At 44.9% G+C, this 19,199-nt stretch overlaps 1 protein-coding gene across 4 annotated transcripts in view; it reads right to left on the bottom strand.

The window, feature by feature from the left end:
• The window catches only part of LOC146830011 (GTPase IMAP family member 9-like), a 114,302-nt gene that overhangs the window by 57,668 nt on the left and 37,435 nt on the right, over positions 1–19,199 (bottom strand). For 2 of the 4 annotated variants that reach the window (XM_085604246.1, XM_085604247.1), the window contains exons 2-3: positions 852–891; positions 230–265 (exon numbers count right to left, since the gene is read on the bottom strand). In XM_085604246.1, the coding sequence (XP_085460372.1) occupies positions 230–265; positions 852–882 (67 nt within the window). In that variant the 5' untranslated portion in view covers positions 883–891. The remainder of the gene's footprint in view (positions 1–229; positions 266–851; positions 892–19,199) is intronic. The other 2 variants (XM_085604245.1, XM_085604248.1) reach the window with 1 other exon arrangement.

The following is a 19,199-nucleotide window of genomic DNA, read 5'->3' as shown; positions in this document are numbered from 1 at the left end:
CTTACCTCACAATGCTCTCTCCCGATCCTTCCTGCTTCCGCCCAGCAGCAGCTAGACCGCCCATTGCGTTAATCACGCATATGCATGGTTAAAGCATATGGGTGGTTAAGGCAAGCGTGGTTGCGCTTGCGTTGTCTGAACACGTGTAGCTCTGCCCACACTGTTCCGACTGTTCCTACTCTTCGCACAAATAATAATTTAGGAAACAATGCATTTCACCTTTACTTACATTTTAACTTGTATTCTTCCATTCCAGTGGCAGGATCTAAACAGGAAAGAATTTGATATGATTACTGAATATTATCTGTGACACTTTGAGGGATACTTTAGTGCGAGGAAAAACCAGTAAAGTCAATGAAATCAAATAAATATCGAAAAACTAATCAGAACGGCATATAGAAAATTTCTATAAATTGCAAACAGTTCTGCCAGCCTCAAAGTGCTCCTGGAAGGCCATTAACTTAGCTGACTGGAAAAACAAACATTTACAATGCAATCGGTGTAGCCTTCGAGACCTTATAATTGTTTAGCCAGAGCTATTGGCTCAGCAAAGGCACAAGTGGGGTTACAGAAAGGTTATGATTTAAAAATTAAAAAAGGCATGTACTACGAGACTGGCCCTGCATTCCATTTTTTGTTAGATTCTGTTAATCTAACTCATTAGTGAATGCAGCAAAACAGGTTTCCGTAAACGTTCATAGGGCTCTTTCTATGTTTCACTACTAGTTTCAGTCATTTTCAAGAAATCATCCAGGCGCTCCTAACACACATCAGAAATATTGAGAACATTCAGGAAAAGTACTGCAAGCCGCATGCTCCCATCGAATTTTGAAATTATGAAAATGTCTCACCTAAGCAATCTGAAACCTTAGCAACTGACATTCAGGTGTACTAGAAAAAAAATATCACCTGTTATAATAAGCATAGTAGGCATTGGGTATAGAGCACTGTGCAGCATAAAACACGCTGCAGTGAAGAGAATCAAGGCTAACATACTGCAGTGGAGACACAGAAAATGGAACACTGCCATTAAAGAACAACAGGTACACAATCCATTGGAGTGAGGTGCGTCAAGAGCATTGCACAGTGTTGAGTGGTTAGGCAATGTGGATGTGACTGTACACGACACACTGCATTGAAGAGCATTGGCATGGAGCACACTGCAGCCAAGCACATCTGCAAGGAAGCATAATAGTCACACAAAGTAAGCATACTGCACTGGAATGCATCAGTGGCTTTGAAGGGCATGGGACAACACCATTTTTGCATTAACACCAATTTAACTCAGGTTATTAAGTGGAGGCATTCTGGTATACTTAGGTTCCACTCCTATGGGGGTGTGAATGGCGCATTCTCTGCATCAACCTGGAAGTCTGAGATCAGCAGGGACTCCTTTCACCACCGCTATCTTGCTAACAGCGCAATATATTGTAAAACATTAATTGACACTAACGTTGGTAAAAGGTAGGCTCCTCTCCAGGACACAACTCACCCTAAGCCCTCATGGCTTCTCCTCTTCCTCCCTACCACAAACTGTCTTTGTACCTGACCTCAGCAGGTCCTCACTGCTCCAGTCAAAGAGAGACGTGAATACATCAAAATTCTCCTATGAGAAGGGGAGTGGCAGTTCGCCTAAACAAAGAGCACCTACACCAGGGGTCTACAGACTGTGGGGCGCGACCCCCAGGGGGACCAGGGAGTGATACAAAGGGGGTCCAACATTCCCAGTCACACTTCTGCCCAGGCCCATAGGACTGCAAGGGCCTCAGCCCCCTCCTCCCCAGCCCACCCTCGTGTGTCTCAGCCCGGGCTGCTGCAAAGCACATCGAGCTGCTGTGGGCTCGGCTGGGCAGTGTCTGGACTCTTATCTCCAGCACGCCTAAGTATTTCACAAGTCTTTAAAGACCATTTGCATATTTACATCCCTTTTGTAAACTGGTTAAATAGACTTAGTTTTTTTCTGGTTCCAGTACCCCCTGCACCCCCACTCTGCCTAGTCCTTACATTTGTATTTTACATTTACTATGTAGTGTTAGGATGCATTCTATGAAAAGGAATATAAAATAGGGGTACCAATAGAATAAATGCCAGCCATGTGTTGTTTAAAGAACCTGCAAAGACCTTGTCTTGAGACTACATAGGGTTATAATTGAAAAAGTATGTATTCATTTGTAATGTGACTTTTCTGTCTTGTCCCCTTTAATTATTAGTCATGAATCATTCAGGCAGCCCTAGAACACATTTAAAAGTGATTTTTATTTATATTTGCGTTTCGAAGTACGCACAGATAAGTGCTGAAAATACAGCTTTAGGTGACTGTTTATTTTGTCCCGCCTGGGCATCAAAATAATGGTCTGGCAACACTAACCATAGAACTGGAAGTTTGTTGCAGGATCACCATATTATTTATTACCTCCACCCTCGATCCCTGATTAATGCCATATTAGTAATAGTTTAACTTATATCTAAAACTCTGAGTTGCTTCAACTGTCTGGGAATGTACCCTGCATTCAGACAACTCACTCCTCATTCTCGCCCTTCACTTTCATGCTCACCCTGCACTTACAGCGATCCCCATGCACTCACACCATTCACTCGCTCACCCTGCACTCACAGTGTTCACTCTGCACTCACAATGCACTTGTGATGTTCACCCAGTACCTCACCGTGCAGTGTCACGAGTACACTACTCACCCTGCTCTCATGTGACACTTCATTCACCTGTCCACCTCAATGCTCAATCTGCAACTCACTCAAACAAGCCCATCACTAACCATGCATTAATTCGTCCCACTCTGCACTTACATCCAGATACAATTTCATATGGTCACCTCACTCACCCTGCAGTCACTCCTCTTACCCTACTCTCACAGTGGTGCATCGCTCACTGTCCACTCACATGGGCACTCTTGTCACCCACACAGTGCAGAGGGTTAATGTGCCTGCTACATATGTACCATGCAGATCACAGAACTGAGTGTGAGTAAACTATGAGTAGAGCTATAAAAAATGAAACGTTTGTAAGAAAAGGTGCTATAGAGAGATGAGGTGCATTGTTGGTGAGTGGTAGTGAGGGAATTCATGGAGAAGGAGGAAACGGGGGGCACCAAAAAAGACTGTTGCACCGTGTGCGACCAGTGCTAGGGCCAGCCCTGGCACAGAGTGTTAGGCCCCTCCCCCCATAGTTCAGGTCTAGTGGCTCCCCTGCTCCTGCCTATTATTATTATTATTATTCTTTACATTTGTAGTGTGTTACTGTTACCAAAAGGTTCCTGGGGCTAATAACCATCTGCTGCCTGAAGGCAAATGAGAAACACACATAAGGGGAAGGAGAACCAGCCAAATGGGGTGACCTACAGAGCATAGAGCCAGGTTTTATATCTTCCTAAAGGATAATAGATTCTTGGTGGAGCGAAGCAAAGGAGGGTGCAAGTTCCATAACTGCATGGCCTTCACCAAAACAGCGATACAGACAATTCATGCCTTCCCGAATTAGTGAACAATAAGCAGAGTGGCACTGGCCGAGAGGAGCATACGGGTCTGACCGTATGCTCCGTGAGGAGAGATGAGAGGATGAGAGAGGACAGTAAGGGAGTGAGAGAATTCGATTGTGCCTGCCTTGTAAATTAAAGAGGCTTGTGACGGCCTCGGTAAGATAAGTCCTTTGAAAGAAATCGCTTACCACCACAGCTTTTCCTAGAGTAAACCAGAGTAAGGTTTAACAGTTGCTTATTTAGTATGCCTCGTACTCCAGTGATTCCGAACCGCCCCCCGCCTCGAGGGGCCCCCTCATCTCCCGAATGTGACTGTGTGCTCTGCCCCCACCTGCACAAACTACCTCCAGCCTCCCTTGCATCCCTCACTGTATAAACGCTCTTCGTACCGACCCAGACAACGCTTCCCTCCCCCTGTAGTAGGTCTGTTAAGCGCTTCCATAGGCCCAGTATATTTATAAAGAATTATAGTAACTCCTGTAACTGTCCTCAGAATGATGAAAGGTGGAGTGCTAGGTAAACTATTGCTGCCTCACTGCCAGACACGGCTATGTGCACTCCGCCTGCCGCTTGTGCCTACAACTGTCCCCACCATTTTGCCAGACTAGTGCATTTATTCCCAGCATGCTGCCCTTCGTGATATTGACTCCAATGGAAACTGTATAGTCAGTTTAGATACAGCTGTTTACCTATTAATGCTTTAATCAATTTTTGGCAGAACAACACCAGCCAGCCTAAGGGCTGTCCCTCTTGTTGAAATCCAAAGGAAACCATTGGCCATGTATTGTTTGCATGTCCTGCATATGCAAGACCAAGAAGGAACTGGTTGGGTCCTGCACGTAGACAGTTGGGGACCCACAGTCCATACGAAGCCCTACGTATCTTAAAATCAGATGTGAGACCACTATTTGTGTCGCTAAATTTCTTGGCCAGTTTTGGGCTATTAGGTGGAGGTTACTGACTACCCCCTCAAGTGATATGATCCAACTGTAGGTAAATATTATAACCTGAGAGTGTTTCATTTCCCAAGATAATGTCTACAAAATCTGGTTTTAAGTACTTTTAATGTGTTTTATTATTCCTACTCTTAATGTATAAGGCGCAAAGGGCCCCCAATGAACAATATAGAGTTTTTGGGCTTTACAGAATAACAACTGTGACAATAGTTATTTAAACAAATGCACTTGCACTTTAGTCTTTATCTTAGCCATTTTTATTAGAGATTTTAAATACTGAGTTATGTTCCTTGTTGATCTCTTTCGTGTTTATAAGACTGTATTTTAGGAAAATGGATTCCTTAGAATCTGGTGTATGGAATTTTTTTTTGTACTAATTCTATTTCGAGCACTATTGATAAGGAACTATATATTTGTATCTTTTATGGAATTATAAACCGAAATAAAGATTTCATGATGATATGACTCCGATAGTTGTTTTTCATAGAATCTGTTTTCAGTAATTTCTGCTCATTCACACCCATTAAGGAGAATGGGTTGGGGCTGGCTATGAGCCATTGGGCGGTCCTTCAAATCTGGTTTGTATGGGGTGGAGGGTGCTCCACCAGGCACTACAGCGGGCGCAACCCAGAAATAAGGGTTGGCGCCATTCTGACAATAGCCAGAGTGCCTACGCGCTCCAGAGACATAAGTTGGGGTCAAGCGCTGTCTGGGGATGGATGAAGGGGTGTTATTACAGTGAGCAATGCGGGGAGGGCCAAAGGTTGTTTGCGCAGATCGTGCAGAGCAGATGGTCTCACCCCCACCTCTTCCACTGGCGCACTTTTGTCTCCCTCTAAACCCTAATCAGCTTCTAAAGTAACAGGGTATAAAACGTAGTGGGGGAGCTGGGACAGTTGGGCAGAGAGTATGTACAATTCCGCAGGGCCGATAGCTGCGGCTGCACCCGAGCCTTAGCCTTGGTACCAATTTGTGGACCATGCAGCCGAGCGCCCATAGACACCGTGGTTGACAAGGAAGTGTAACTTATCTAACTGGCCTCGGAAGTATGAAAGGCTGAGGGCTTGAAGACCGGGCCTCGAACTGCTATCCAAGGACACCAGTTTGACAATTTTAGCTTGACTGCAGCAGCAGCTATCTAAAATATTATGAAGTTACAGAAATGTAGTAGGAGATGCATCTCTTTTTGTTGGGTGCACTTGCGACTCACTTTTTTATTATTAATTTAATGCCTTTAGTTTTAAAGGACAGACTTTAACATGAAGCTTTCAGAGTGCTGTGCAGAGGGTGTGAGGGAGACATTTTAATAGCTTATGGTCTTGTTTGCAGAATATAAATATAGCATCAAATTAATTTATAATATTGATTTGTTATGGTATCTATTTCCATACGCTACCACTATATATTTTTCCCATAGATTGTTCAACTCCATGATCATTACTTTCATACATCTAAAGGGTATGAATGTCAATACATTTCTGCATAGGTGCACATCATTGAACTCAGTGGTCTTGTCTTGCTTCAACACCCTAATGGTGCTGAAGAAGATCTTCAAGTGGCTACCAGACAACACTAGGAAAACGATCACTCAAGCCCTCCTCACCAGCAGACTAGACTATGGGAACACCCTGGACACATGGACAATCAACCAGCTCACTAGAAGACTGCCGATCATCCAAAATACAGTATCCAGGCTAGTCCTCAGCCTCCCTCACAGCGCCCACATCACACTATAACACACTGTTCTTATTGGGAGATGTACAGGAGCTAAGGAGTGTAGGTAATAGATTTCAGTCAAAGAAATGTGAGGAAAATATGTGTTTTGTGCCACAGTCTGACCTTTGCAACAACTTTTGGGCAAACTTACCTAGTGAGAGCCATGCAAGTCGTGTACTTGTATACTTCCTGACTGAAAGCCATATAACCAACGGTGTCTGTTACCAGAATTCTTGCCACCTTACTCCCAGCACTCACTGGTAGACAATTGCTTTGATTGATTGCTAATTACCTGCCATTGCAATTCCAGTCTTTGCTATCAGTTTGTTGTCAATTTTTCCCCAAAGCCTTTTTTGAGATATGGGAAGGTGGCAAAGTGTTTTAATGCTGCATAAAACTGTTCAAAATGTGCAAATTATGTATCAAGCCAAGAAGAGAAGAAAGTGCATTTTTCCCAATTTGCTTATGGATTTATTAAGCACCTCCATGACCTAAGCATTTACATGGTTCTAAACATTAGACTAGAGAGAGTGTTGAAATGCGCTGCAAAATGCAAAAGCAAGCTCAGTGATCTCTGTGCCCCATTCCTGCTAAAGCTACACATCCTCAATAGAGTTGGCCAGCCACAAGGAAGATTAGTGAAAATGTAGAGACGTGGGGCATCTCTGTAGTATTTCTAACACCATTAATTGTGAGTTTTTATAAAGAGCACCTAGAGAACACAGTGCGCCCATGAGAGAGGGCTAACCCTTAGTGCCGCATTCTAGCAAAATTGCCACACTCTCCTGCATCATTTCCAGTGCCTATGGGGCTGAGGCCAGATAATTATACCTGGCCCACCCAGGTGTTCACTCTTTGTCTCCCCACTGGACAAGCTGTGTACCTATCTCGGCGTTGGTGTGATATTGCGCACAAGCCTGGCAGTAGCTCTAATTCTAATTCTTCAGGAATTTCTATGAGTCTGGGCGCACCTCTTTGTGGGGCAGTGTTAGAAATAGGGTTTCTGGTTGGCTAGGGAATACACCTAAGCCAGGCAGAACCCACCACTCTATTCAGGGCAAGGGAGCTACACGTTTAAGGTAACCCCTGCTCTTGGCCAACAGGCGGCAGCTGCAGTTTCCCAGTGTGATGATAGGTGAAATGAAGTGCTTCCATTTGCGTGCAAATGAGATGGAGAGGTGCTCATAAGTTTGATACTTACCCCGACTGAGACCGGTTATATTTGTTTATTTGACTAATGCTTCAGGGCATTTCAGGGGCACGCGTGCTCGGTCGCGAGGGGATAACAAATTAAGCTTCATTTATTGCCCAGGAGTCGTAGCTCTGAGGTAAATGTATTAGCAATTGGCGTGAGCTGGCTGGGAGGCGGATCATGACTAGTTTCAGGTTTGTCCTTATTTCTCTGTGTTTGAGTATCAGGTACGGCACCACAGCATTTGGTGTTACAGGTCGGTCTACACTCCAGAGGAAGTGGTAATATGCTGGAAGGTCTTCCTTTACAGAAAGAGCCTAAGCATTTATTGTTCGTCGATCTATACTCTACGGTGCCATGGGGTGTTTAGGCCACCGATGGCACTGTCCCACTGTTTTGTTATGTTCTCCTATCTTGCCAGAGCTTTAACGTTCAAGATTTAATGGGTTTTCTCCTGCAATTCTTTAAAGCTTGCTGTGGCACAGACGAGAGTCCACCTTACAACTCACTTTCTGCAGTGTGCTTTTAAACTTTGTGCGATTACCCAAATAGTGTACCCATCCTTGCAATATCCTCACCAGATGGGGTCTTTGTACTGGCACTACAGAAAGCAGAGACAGGTTCAGGTACATCTTTTAGGTCTCGCATAGCGTTGCAGCGCAACCCGCGGTTCGTTTTGCGAGACATGCAGTATACAGTATAGTGGGGGGAAGCTCCACCCACTTTCCTCCGATGTTTTTGATTGGCTTAAATCAGAAATGCTGCATTCTGATTTGTTTTCGGCTTGTTTGTCCCTCCTCTTAACGGCCATGTCGTCCTTTTTCTTCTTCCATGGCTATCAGCCCCTTTACTTTATAAACAGTTTTGTTCCTCTGCCCCCCATTCCCTCCTGCAGTCTGTAACTTCTCTGCCTACTACCACCCCCCCACCCGATCAAGCCTTCTTGGACACATGCACTTTTGTTTATAATGTAATAGGGCTCGCGAAAGTAGAGTCCTATTGCATTTTGAAATGCTTGTTTTCTCATGGGATTGGCTGGCTGAGTCTAGCACTTTATTTTGCCTGACCTGTCCAGACGGCTATGTTGTGCATGCGTCATCCAGCAGCCGCTAAGAAGGTGCTCCTGCGCATTAAGAGGAACTTAAAAAAAAAAGCAGCAGAAGCAGAAAATGAAAGTGTGGCAGCCAGAAGGCCCATGACTGTAAGGGAGGGGCCTGGCTGCACAGGGGCCGCCGTTGTTGTACTGCGCAGGAGGAAGTGACGGGATCCCAAGCCTGCCGCACACAACACCAGCGCTGCTGCTCAGCTGCTAGTGAGTTGCTTGTTCCGGTGGGTGCAGCGCGGACTCTCTGTAACGGCGCCATGGCACCGGGGACTGAAGGAGGTTTTCAACGGAATCACTCTGTGCATGTAACTTTATTCGGTCCCATCGTTTGAAGCATTGCACAATAGATTCACTGTGCCTTTAAGGCTCATCGGGCATTTAACTTTTGGATAGTGCGCTAACGCTAACAATCACTCTTTGCACGTAATGAGCACAAACGCGGTTTGGCAAAGCGTGGCTTTTTGTTTTTCGGTCTGACTCCTGGTTGAAATAACGGCACTGTTTATGACCATACACCGGTAAGCCTTCACATAATTATTCTTTTTCTTATCTGCATGTTAATCGGAATGTTTTCTGAGCCGGTTCGGGCTCAGTATCATTGACATGTGGTTATGTTTTTACGTTCAGGCCGTTCGGACCTGGTCATTTGTACATCAGCCTGCCTTATCTGTTGAGAGACACTGGGTTTTGTGTTTCATCTATTGGTGAGTTTTCGCCTTTGAGCTGTAGTGGCTTTATTTGCCTTGTTCACGGCAGCATACACATGGTTAATTATGCTGGTCTCTTTCTTTTTTAGCGTGAAAGGAATGCACTTTTTTGTATTTGTTCAGGCTGCATTTCTGTGCATACTTTGAAACCCAGGGAACCAGGTTCGGATCTCGGCTTCAACTCAACATCGTGTGTTTCTGGACAAATCACTTAATCTTCCTACCCCTCAAAAAAACAATCTGGCGTAGAGCAATGTAACTGGTGTTTATGTAAAGGCCTCCACTACCCTTGTGCCTAGTTCGTGGTATAAAAAAATGCACACAAAAAACACGCTTTCTTGAGACACTGCCAATAACATGTTGCTCATCCCAGAGGCGTTTTTCCTGTCACCTAATGCTATTGTTTAGCCATATGGGGGCATATTTATAATAACTGGCGCATCCCTGCATATAAGCAGGGATGCGCCAGTTATTTTGCGCTTCAGCTCCACCACCATGGATGCGCCGCATTTATAATGCGGCGCATCATGGGGCAAAAACGGCACAGATGCGTCAAGCATCTGTGCCGTAAAAGTGGCGCATTGCTGGAGTTGCGTCACAAGCGCGACGCAGCTCCAGCAATGCTCTGGGGGGCCCTATATGCACAATGCTGCGTCAATCCTTACGCCTGCTTCAAGCAGGCGCAGGGTTTTGACGCAGCATGGGCTCAAAAGTGACTGAGTGAAATCTTGTAGATTTCACTTAGCCACTTTTAGGAGACGTTCCTGGCCGGAACTCCCCCACCTGCCCTGGAACGCCTACATGAGGCGCAGGGCTTTACAACGTGATGCATCTCCCAGATGCGTCACGTTGTAAATACCCTGCACCACGGCGCAGGATTTGCGCCGCTGCTGCGTCACAAAAGTGACGCAACGGTGGTGTAAATGAGGGGCAAGTCAAACATAAATCTGCCCCATGATCCTTTTCCCTTCAATGGAGTGCATGCTTTCAACCCCACCTGTGACCCGTATGATGAATGTTCTGCTTTCAGCAACTATTGTTATGCATTTTGTAAATTTACATAGAATGTTTTGCACTCTAAGAATAATGAAGGGGCCACTAGAAAGGTTATATTTTTTTACACTGATGCACGTTCTATTAACCCTCCCTCCGTCCCCACAGACAGCTTTCGAGACTCATAAATTATGCGTAAAAGTGAAGACAACAGATTGTTTGCTGGCTCCACAAACACTGGGTTAAGCACTAATGGCAAAGGTCTTGCAGATACAATCTCTTATTCTTTCTACTCGTAAAAACAAAACGAGCATTTGCAATGCAATAGGTCTTACATTTCGAGAATTGAACCTTTTGCCTTTGTAAATAACAATGCCTTTTATGTTTGTGTTTTGAAAATCTGCAATTGGTGCGTAAACACTCACTTTCTACTTGTTCCTTCCTTACAAGAAGCAAGGCTGGCAGTAACAGAGGCACAGTTACTTCTTGTAAGCAAGGGCTATAATAAGTACAAGTGCGTGTTTACGCACCGCCTATAGGTTTTCAAAACACATAAATAAAAGGCATTGTCAATTACAATGCCAATACCACAAACTCTATTAAATGCTAGACCTATTGCATTGCAAATGTTTTCTTTGCTGGAACGCAGCGTCGGACCTGCCTTTGCCAGAAGGTGAGTACATTTGTCTAGCTTCCGGTTTTCAGCCTCTCGGGAAAGAGCAGCGTTGGCGGTTCGCCTTGGGGCAGGGTGTGAATGAAGCGGACCCTGAGTAGGGCATTTTGCAGCGGCATCAGTGGATGCCTTTGTTGGTGCTTTGGCATGTTTTCTTCCCAGAACCTGTAGCTTCTAGGCAAGGGTTCATTGATTAATGGAAATGGTGTCGCGTTTGCGAAGCAGCGTCTTGTTAGTTGTGTGCAGATTACAAGTGTTCATAAACATTGTGACTGTATCTTTTTCAGCCCTTGAGAAACCTGAAAAACTGGAACAAACAACTGGTATTTCCTTTTGGAACAGTGGCTACCCTAGTTGCGAGTCATTGAAACACAATGTCTCACACAAGCTAATGGTGTTTGTGCCAGAGTGATTTTGCCTTAAGGGATCAATTGTCTTGAGGGTCCCAGATGCCGTTGCTTTATATTTCCGGCAGTGGACCAGATCGAGGCAAAGTCTATAGGCACTGAAACTTGCTCTGAACAGGAACAAACAACTGGTAGCCGATTGGAAAGGTGGCAACCCCAAATGCGAGCCGAGAGTACTCATCGCACATATGCTTTGCACCCCCAAGTAAGTCGTTTTTGCTGCACACGTTCAGGTTTCTGTTGGAAACACAGTGCTCCGATGGGCGCAGTTTTGAGCAGTCTGTAGCTGTTTATTAATTCAGAACTTGATAAAGTAGCTGGGCCACTTGCAGATACAGAGGTTGCACACTCACTACTCAGTTGGACAGCTAGACTGCAGCTCGATCATACAAAGTTTCCATTCAACTGGCTTGGTGACATGATATCACATTAGGGCTGTTTAGGACTACAGCTGGCTGTTTTTGGGGCCTTTGTAGCAGAGGTTATCAATTTGACCCAGCACAGATAAGCCACTGTAGACATATTGCTCAGAAATGTGTTGCTCATTCCAGGTTCCCATTAGGAGGCCGTAGGGCTTCTTTCTTATCCTATGGTTCTGTGGCAAATGTATATGCTGCACAATTTGCATGTATATTGTGTTCTCCAGCTGCTGCACCTGCACAGGCACTTAAAGGTATGGCCACGGTTAATTGCGGCTCTTATTAATATTCTCATGAGCACCTGTATGGCCCCAGAGCTGAAGTGCTTTTGGTTATGCAAGGCCCACATCATTACCACAGGAGCCCAGTCTCTCTGAATCTGGGCTGAGTTCCTCGTCACTAATGGCCAACAGCTATACCTTGAGCTGTGGCCTTGAGCTCAAAGTATAATAATGGGCAAAGCCAATACATTTGGTATTTCGTATACCTGCAGAACCTCAAGGCATTACTAGATGTCCCCCTCAAATAAGAAGTAACTGCAGGAAGTCTTTAATAAGGCTCGAAGCCATCCACATGCTGTTAGATATCTCGCTAGACTCATGTGCAACTGCTTGAAATCATCACTAAGGAGCAGCACTTCAAGTTGATTCAAATTTTCTTCTTGAGACACATGCAAGTGCTACAAGTAAGCTGGACTAAGCACCAAGGTCACTCACAGTGAGGCAGAGAAACTAAGACTCTTGGACTCCAACATAATCTCTCTGCATTGTTGCACAGTTAAACAGCCTAGGAAGATTGTGAGCTGAACAGCACAGTATTCAACTGCACATGGGAAATTCCTTTAGAGAATTAATGGGCATATTGCAATTAAACGAAGACATATATTGCTTAAGACCACATGTTTCTAAGCACTGGAAGCGGAGCTGTCATGTAGCTTAGTGAAGACAGTTACCAAAGTATAATGGTCTTTTGTGTCTTCTCTAGCAGGACATTTTCACACACGTTCTACTACCAGGCTCCTCTATGTGGTATAAATAGCAGGTGGCAAGATGTGGCCATTAGGATGCTCATGTACTAAGGCATCTGCAACAGTTACTGTAGCTTGCCAAAAGTGCAGACGATATGAGGGTTATATAGCATTTTCAGGTCCCACCGGGCTTTCAGCCAAATGGCTACTTGCACGAGCAGGCTAAATGGTGATTTCAAAGAGAATGGGATGTGTGATGGCAATGGCATAGCAAGACTGTGGAGTCTTATGCTGAGTGAAATGTTATGTATAATTAATTACAATGTTACTAGAAACTAAGCCAGGAAGAGGGCAGGTCTTTGATTCTGGAGCAGGGCAATTATTACTGGGGTAAACCAATTGAACTAGATCTCATTTCTGTATTAAGCAACCAAGGTCACAGCTGGTTAGCACGTAGTGTGGGACGACCCCCATTTAGGGTCATGCATATGAATATTCTCACGCAATTTAGCAAAAGCCCCTGCTGTTGACAACAGTATTGATTTACTATAAAGAAACATGGATTTGCAGCATATTAGTTATCACAGTTAGTGGATGTGTGTCACAAGATTTAACAGGGCGCACATGATTTGCCTATCAGTCAGATCACACCAAAGAGGGTAAACATGAGGCTTTATCTCTTGTCACAATCTGCTTAAATGTTATTTATTTCAGCACTGAGATTGGTGCTTACAATTTCCTTTCATTTTGCAGTCGGAAAAAGAAAAGAAAATGTAAAGAAATAGCTATGAAAGGAATGGGCACACTCAGCAGTCAGGAAAGCAAAAATGAAGCACATTTCTTGTAATCCTGAAGTGTGACGGAAGCAAAAGTTTTTATACATCCAAAACAAATCAATGCACTTTACTGGCCAATGCACAAAAGACAAGCATTCATTAAAACAGGATTTGAAACATTATTAGTTTGCTCTCTATAGATTTATGAATAAAACTGCCTGTGCAAATTTAGTGGCCTTTTCAACAGAAATTGTCCTCTGATAAATGAGTGCGTGTTACAGGATGCTTCAGATAAGCTAACATTCACCTGCCTAATCGCCATTAAAGCTAGGTGGGTTGAGTGAGTTTGAGTTGTGGTTCCAAAACTTTGCGAAACACTGGGTTAGAGCACAAATACTGACAATTTGTTAGAAAACATACAGCATTCCCATACTTTAGAAAGGACAGGCAAATTTGTACACAATGTTTTACTCCTGTTCTCACCATCCCAAACCTTTTCCATTAACTTTTCTGCATTATGGTACACCTTATCAGAAGTTTGGAACTGGGCTACCTATGCTAGTGTGGGGACATTTGCACAGTGGCACAAAATCTCAAAATAGCAGTCAGACAGTGATGGGTTTGCAGACAATAAGAACAAACAAGCATTGGCATAGCCAATAGGTCTCGCCTTTGGGACCTTATAAGTGTTTAACCATGCAACAGTTCATGGTGTTGCACCAAGGATATTGTGCTGCATAACTAAATACTTATAAGGTCCCAAAAGACAGGCAGGAACAAAGATAGAGTTGCCTTGAGTTTGATGATGGGGGTTGTTGCAGGTAGAGGAGGGGAGGAGAAACAGCCAGTAGAGAATGGAGGTACGTGAGAGGTAGGTACATGTAGAGGAAGGTATGAGGTAGGAGACATTTATAGTGAGGGAGAGACAGTGGGGACCAAGATTGGTTGTTTCCCATGAGACAAAGGCACATAAGAAGTAAGACAGAAGAGATTAATGCATTCAGAAAAGAAATATGGGCAGTAAAGGTTACGTGCGGGGGTGACTAACTAACTACACAGAAAGGGGTGGCATGAAGGAAGAGGCGCAGGCAGACAGGCAAGGAGAGAGCCATAGCTACATAGTGTGAGAGAAAGCCTGGCAAGTAGGGGAGGGAGGGACAGATGTGGAGATGGGCTATGGCAGTCACAGAAAGGGCAGGGACAGATTGGAGGAGAGGCGTGAGGGATGCCCTCAAGTTGGGGTGGGGTTGGAGTCAGATAGAGTGAGGGAGTGAGCCAGCAGAGACAAGGAGAAAGTGAAGGGCATGCTCATGGGAGACAGACAGTGAACACTGACAGGCACAGATGCGATAGGCAGGAATGGAGAAACGTGCACAAATAGAGTGAGAGGGAGGGAGGGCTTGAAGAGAGGCATGTAGTTCTACAAGGTCAAAGAGAGACAGGCTAAAGTTAAAGAGAGGCACAGGCGCATGCTGATAGCAATGGGTTTGCAGGCTGAGTGCGAACTGGCAAAAACAGACATGAACAGAGGGAAAGAGATACAGGCAGATTGAATGGAAGTGAATGGGGAGAGTTTTGACAGGGAGATTGCACAGAAGAGGGACACTGGTGAACAGGACATGCAGGGAGAAAGGCAAAACAAGCAGAAAGAAAAAAATATATATATATGTAGAGAGGCAGTTGCTGACTGGAGGGAGACTTAGAAAAAGACGGACATAGAAGAGAGAAAGGGATAATTGGGAAGAGAGCGGGACAATGGAGGAGATATAGGTTTTCCACTGATGGGCAGAAGATGTCGAGATATGAGTGTGAGAGAAAGAGAGGAGAGAAAATGTGTAGAGAGGATACATACAAGCAAGGAAAGATGGTAGAGAGAGCAGGGTTAAAAGAGAAAGAGCAGATGGCAGAGACAAGGAGCGTTGAAAGAGATGGGGAGGACCGGCATGTGGGGAGTGAGAAAGAGAGGTGGATACTGAGCAAGATAGAGAGTGGATAGGCAGCTGGAGAGGAGTGGAGGAACAGAGCCAGGAACTGGAGAGGTGATCTGGAGGCGGAGAGCGCAAGAGGCCGGAAGGAAAGGGAGAGATGCAGTCAGAGGCCCTGTGTCCACAGTGAGCAGTCTGCTGGGGGTTGTGTCCAGAAAGTGTTGCGTGGAGGGGGCGGGGCTTGATTAGGTCGCAAGTGATGCGCGACGAGGACACGGAGCAAGTGCAGTACAGCGAGTGCCGGTTTGCCAGAGAAAATAAAAAATACAAATACTGAGTTAATAATTTTTAGATAGGTATTGCAGTGCACATCCTTGTAATAGTCTCTTTGACTGCCTTTAAATTATGCTTAAAAGCAGTGTGCATCCGCGTAATATTGCTTGTCTGTAAGCTGTTGTGTCAAACGAACAGGGCTCAGATGAGCAGCTCACACGGGACAGCTCGGGTGAGACGGGATACAGAGCACAGACTTCAGAAGGACAACATTCAAAGTTGCATCAAAGGCTACTTAAATAACAAGCAGCAGCTGTTTTCAAGCACACTCATGCTTTGTGGCACCATCCGCCTTGTGGGAGCGAACAACAGCCAATTAGCATGCGCGCCGCTCCTTGCTCCCGCAAGGTGGATGCCACCACAAGCACGAGTGTATGCTTGAAAATGAGCAGAGCGGCGGCTAAAGGCCCTCCTATGCGTAGGCGAGACCTAAAAACACCAGTAATTCTGCGCTATTGCAACTTTTTCTCTGAGGGAAAGGAATTACCAATGAAATGTGTGTTTTTGCTTTATGTTGCTTTGCTATCTACTGATATATTCCATCATGTTTTACTTGGCGAAATGTATCCATTGAAATCTCACCACGTGCATTCATAGCATTTGAGGTAATGCAAATTCACACTAACTCCAGTTTTCAGGCTAATAGTTACCACAACCAAGACAGCAATGAGTGCCACAAGCTTCATCTCAACAAAGCCCATATCACTCTAGTATTGCACGAGACAACTTGAAGGAGCATCAAAGCCTGAGGCTCTCAAACACTTAAGCTTTACAGCCCACTTTAATAACAAAACGAGGGCTCATCTGTCCAAGGCAGTGGGCCCATGGTTTGTGTTCCTGTATGCACAACTAAAAAAAATTTACATTGAGGCTTTTCTCTTTCGAAGAGACGCACAGCCAGGCTATTAATGGGAAGATTGGTGCACAAACGAGTGCAGCTTCCTCATGGTAGCCAGGAGCATCAAACAAAAATTCAAATTTTCATATGGGAACACCACCAGTGATGTTTACTGCCAAGCTCGCCAATCATGAGAATCCCACTCGAGCCGCTGTTGAACGAAAACCATGCATTTGAAAGTAGAGTTCATAGGACAATCTCAAAATACAGACATAAGTCTTTTTGGCTGCCAGTGCCAGAAACTCTTTTGGAACTCCTAGAAACCAGTAAACAAGGCCTAACCCTTGCCCACGATTATCCATCACCTACAGAACTTCCACAAAAGACAAATATGAAAGCACTTGTCAAACAACCTTCCTTGCCTTAGGTTGGTAATGCTCTGTGATTAGACAAGTCAGCACTGTCTTTAGACAGAGTCTAATGGTCACAAGAAAACACTGGAGTCTACACTGCAGGTGTGAGATTCGAGAGCCATGGGGCACATCTACATTTGGGTATGGTAAAATTCTTCTCCCCTAAAATCTCCACAAAGAAAACGGAGAAACGATTTTTATTCATGCAAAATGCATAAGGCCACTAGATTGCCTGAAAACTGAAAGCAAGGGTATAGCTTTAATATTAAATAAAGAGATAATCGCACGACTTGGAGGAGAAAATGTCTCAAAGTTGTGGCTCACATTGTTTTCGCTGTTCCACAAGATATTTTCTACTCAACCCAGTATCCAGAGAGAAAAATTATGGAAAGAGCATAACTGTAAATTCTGCTATTCCCGTATTCCAGAGAAGAGTTCATATTTAAGCCACAAAAGGCAAGTAACTCTTTATTTTCCCCATATTTCAGATCAACAATGCACTACCTATGGAGAGTTTCAAGGCACAGTTTTACTGTATTACGTGGGTGGATTTTGGCTTAAGGGGAACACTGCAACTCGTTAACATGCCTAGATATTGTCCACAATTTAGCATATGCAAAAAGCATAACTACTTCATGCGTATGACGCTGTAATTTGACTTCACCAAAGGCCACGAGCAGTGTGTGCAATGGATGAAAACGCCCACAAAATGCTGGCGAGACCCCATCTTACAGTTTGTGAAAGGCAGCTCAAGCCTGCATTGCTACGACGGCCAAGGCTAGCTTGAAGCATTTACAACATGTTGGTACACTGCCCGTGCTCGAGTATGTGTGAGGGCGACGTCAGATCTAGTGGGAACATGTCGTATGAGTAATGGTTGGTGTTAATAAAGCGATCCCTTCCACAACAGCAGGAATAAAACAAACGTAAAGCAGTCAGTTCACACACCCACAGGTGGGCACCCATGAACGCAAATGAACAGTAGCCTGGAAATGACGGGCACATAAATCGCCCATAAACCCACTTTGAATGATTAGGAAAAAAAGACTAATGAAACAAGAGCTAACGCTGAAGCCGGACGAAAGTGAAAGTGATCGCGATGCACTTAATGAGGCTGAAAGTGATCGCGATGCCCTTAATGAGGCCAGCAGAGTGACGAGATCTGTGGTGGGGGAGGGGGAGGGAATTGAAGCGCGGAGAGAGGCACGCAAAGCGCGCGCACATGCACTCAGCCTCTAGGCCGGCCATGGCAGCATCTGGTAGCACTTTTTTTTACCCCTTTACAATAAGTCGAGCAAGCAGCTTGCGCTGCTCTAGGCTCGACCTAAAAATGAAGCAGAATGCTAGGGGTACATTTAGGTGCACCTTGGGCCGTAACCCCCGTTTTAAACCCAGCCATGCCTTGGTTTAGGCTGGTGAGGCATACATGGTATCCGCCAAAGGACATGACACAGCTTAAATTCTCTGAGACATGAGGTCAAATTCCAAGGATTGGGAGAGCCACGCTTAGGGTGCCAGCTCAAGCAATGAGGGTACCAGATGGCATAAGACTCTACTCTGACCCCTCTCATTGACCTTCTCCAGTGGGTCCCTATTTCACTTGCTGATGCTGCATAGGGTTATCAGTTTCAACCTTGAACTTTGGGCCTTGTCAAGTGTGGGGTAAACACACGACATAGCCAATCCCAAATGTAAAAGCACAAATTTGCACAATGGAGAATATCACACTGAACTATGTTCAACAAAGCAAACAGTAGTTTCAAATCGGTCTCTATGAGTCTGCTGAAGAAGCAGACAAATGGCAGTACCGGTTAAAGATAACTGAATTGGGTGACCACAAGCAATAACTTATTAACAAATATACTCCTGACAATTTGAAGCATTCGTCCTCACTCGGAAAGCATGACTGGGTCTCCCCAGCATGCATCGGAGCACTTTGGGTCAAAAAGCTGCAGCAGAGAATAGCAGGTACGGGTCCCCATATCTCATTTTAGTAATTGACCTAAGTGGTTGGTCCTTACCCCTCCCCCGGGGTGCTGCACACTAATCAAGGTAATGAAGTGTACCATAGGTGAAAACTGTAAATTAATTGGGCACCGTGAGTTAGGGCTGTCCGAGATAATCCCTTGCAGGGATGACATGGAGCCAGATCTGGGAATGCCATGGAACATTCCTGCAGAAGGGTAAATAGCACCATGTGCAAGTTCACTGAGCAGAGGGGCCCTGGTTTCATAAGGCACGGCCTAATCCATACAAGTATCACAGGGTACTTAGATAAAGATGGA

Source organism: Triturus cristatus, chromosome 5_1 (genome assembly GCF_964204655.1).
Source record: "Triturus cristatus chromosome 5_1, aTriCri1.1, whole genome shotgun sequence".
In the NCBI taxonomy this organism is placed as follows: Eukaryota; Metazoa; Chordata; class Amphibia; order Caudata; family Salamandridae; genus Triturus; species Triturus cristatus.
The sequence above is the reverse complement of the archived record's forward strand: the minus strand, read 5'-3'. Positions and strand labels throughout refer to the sequence as shown.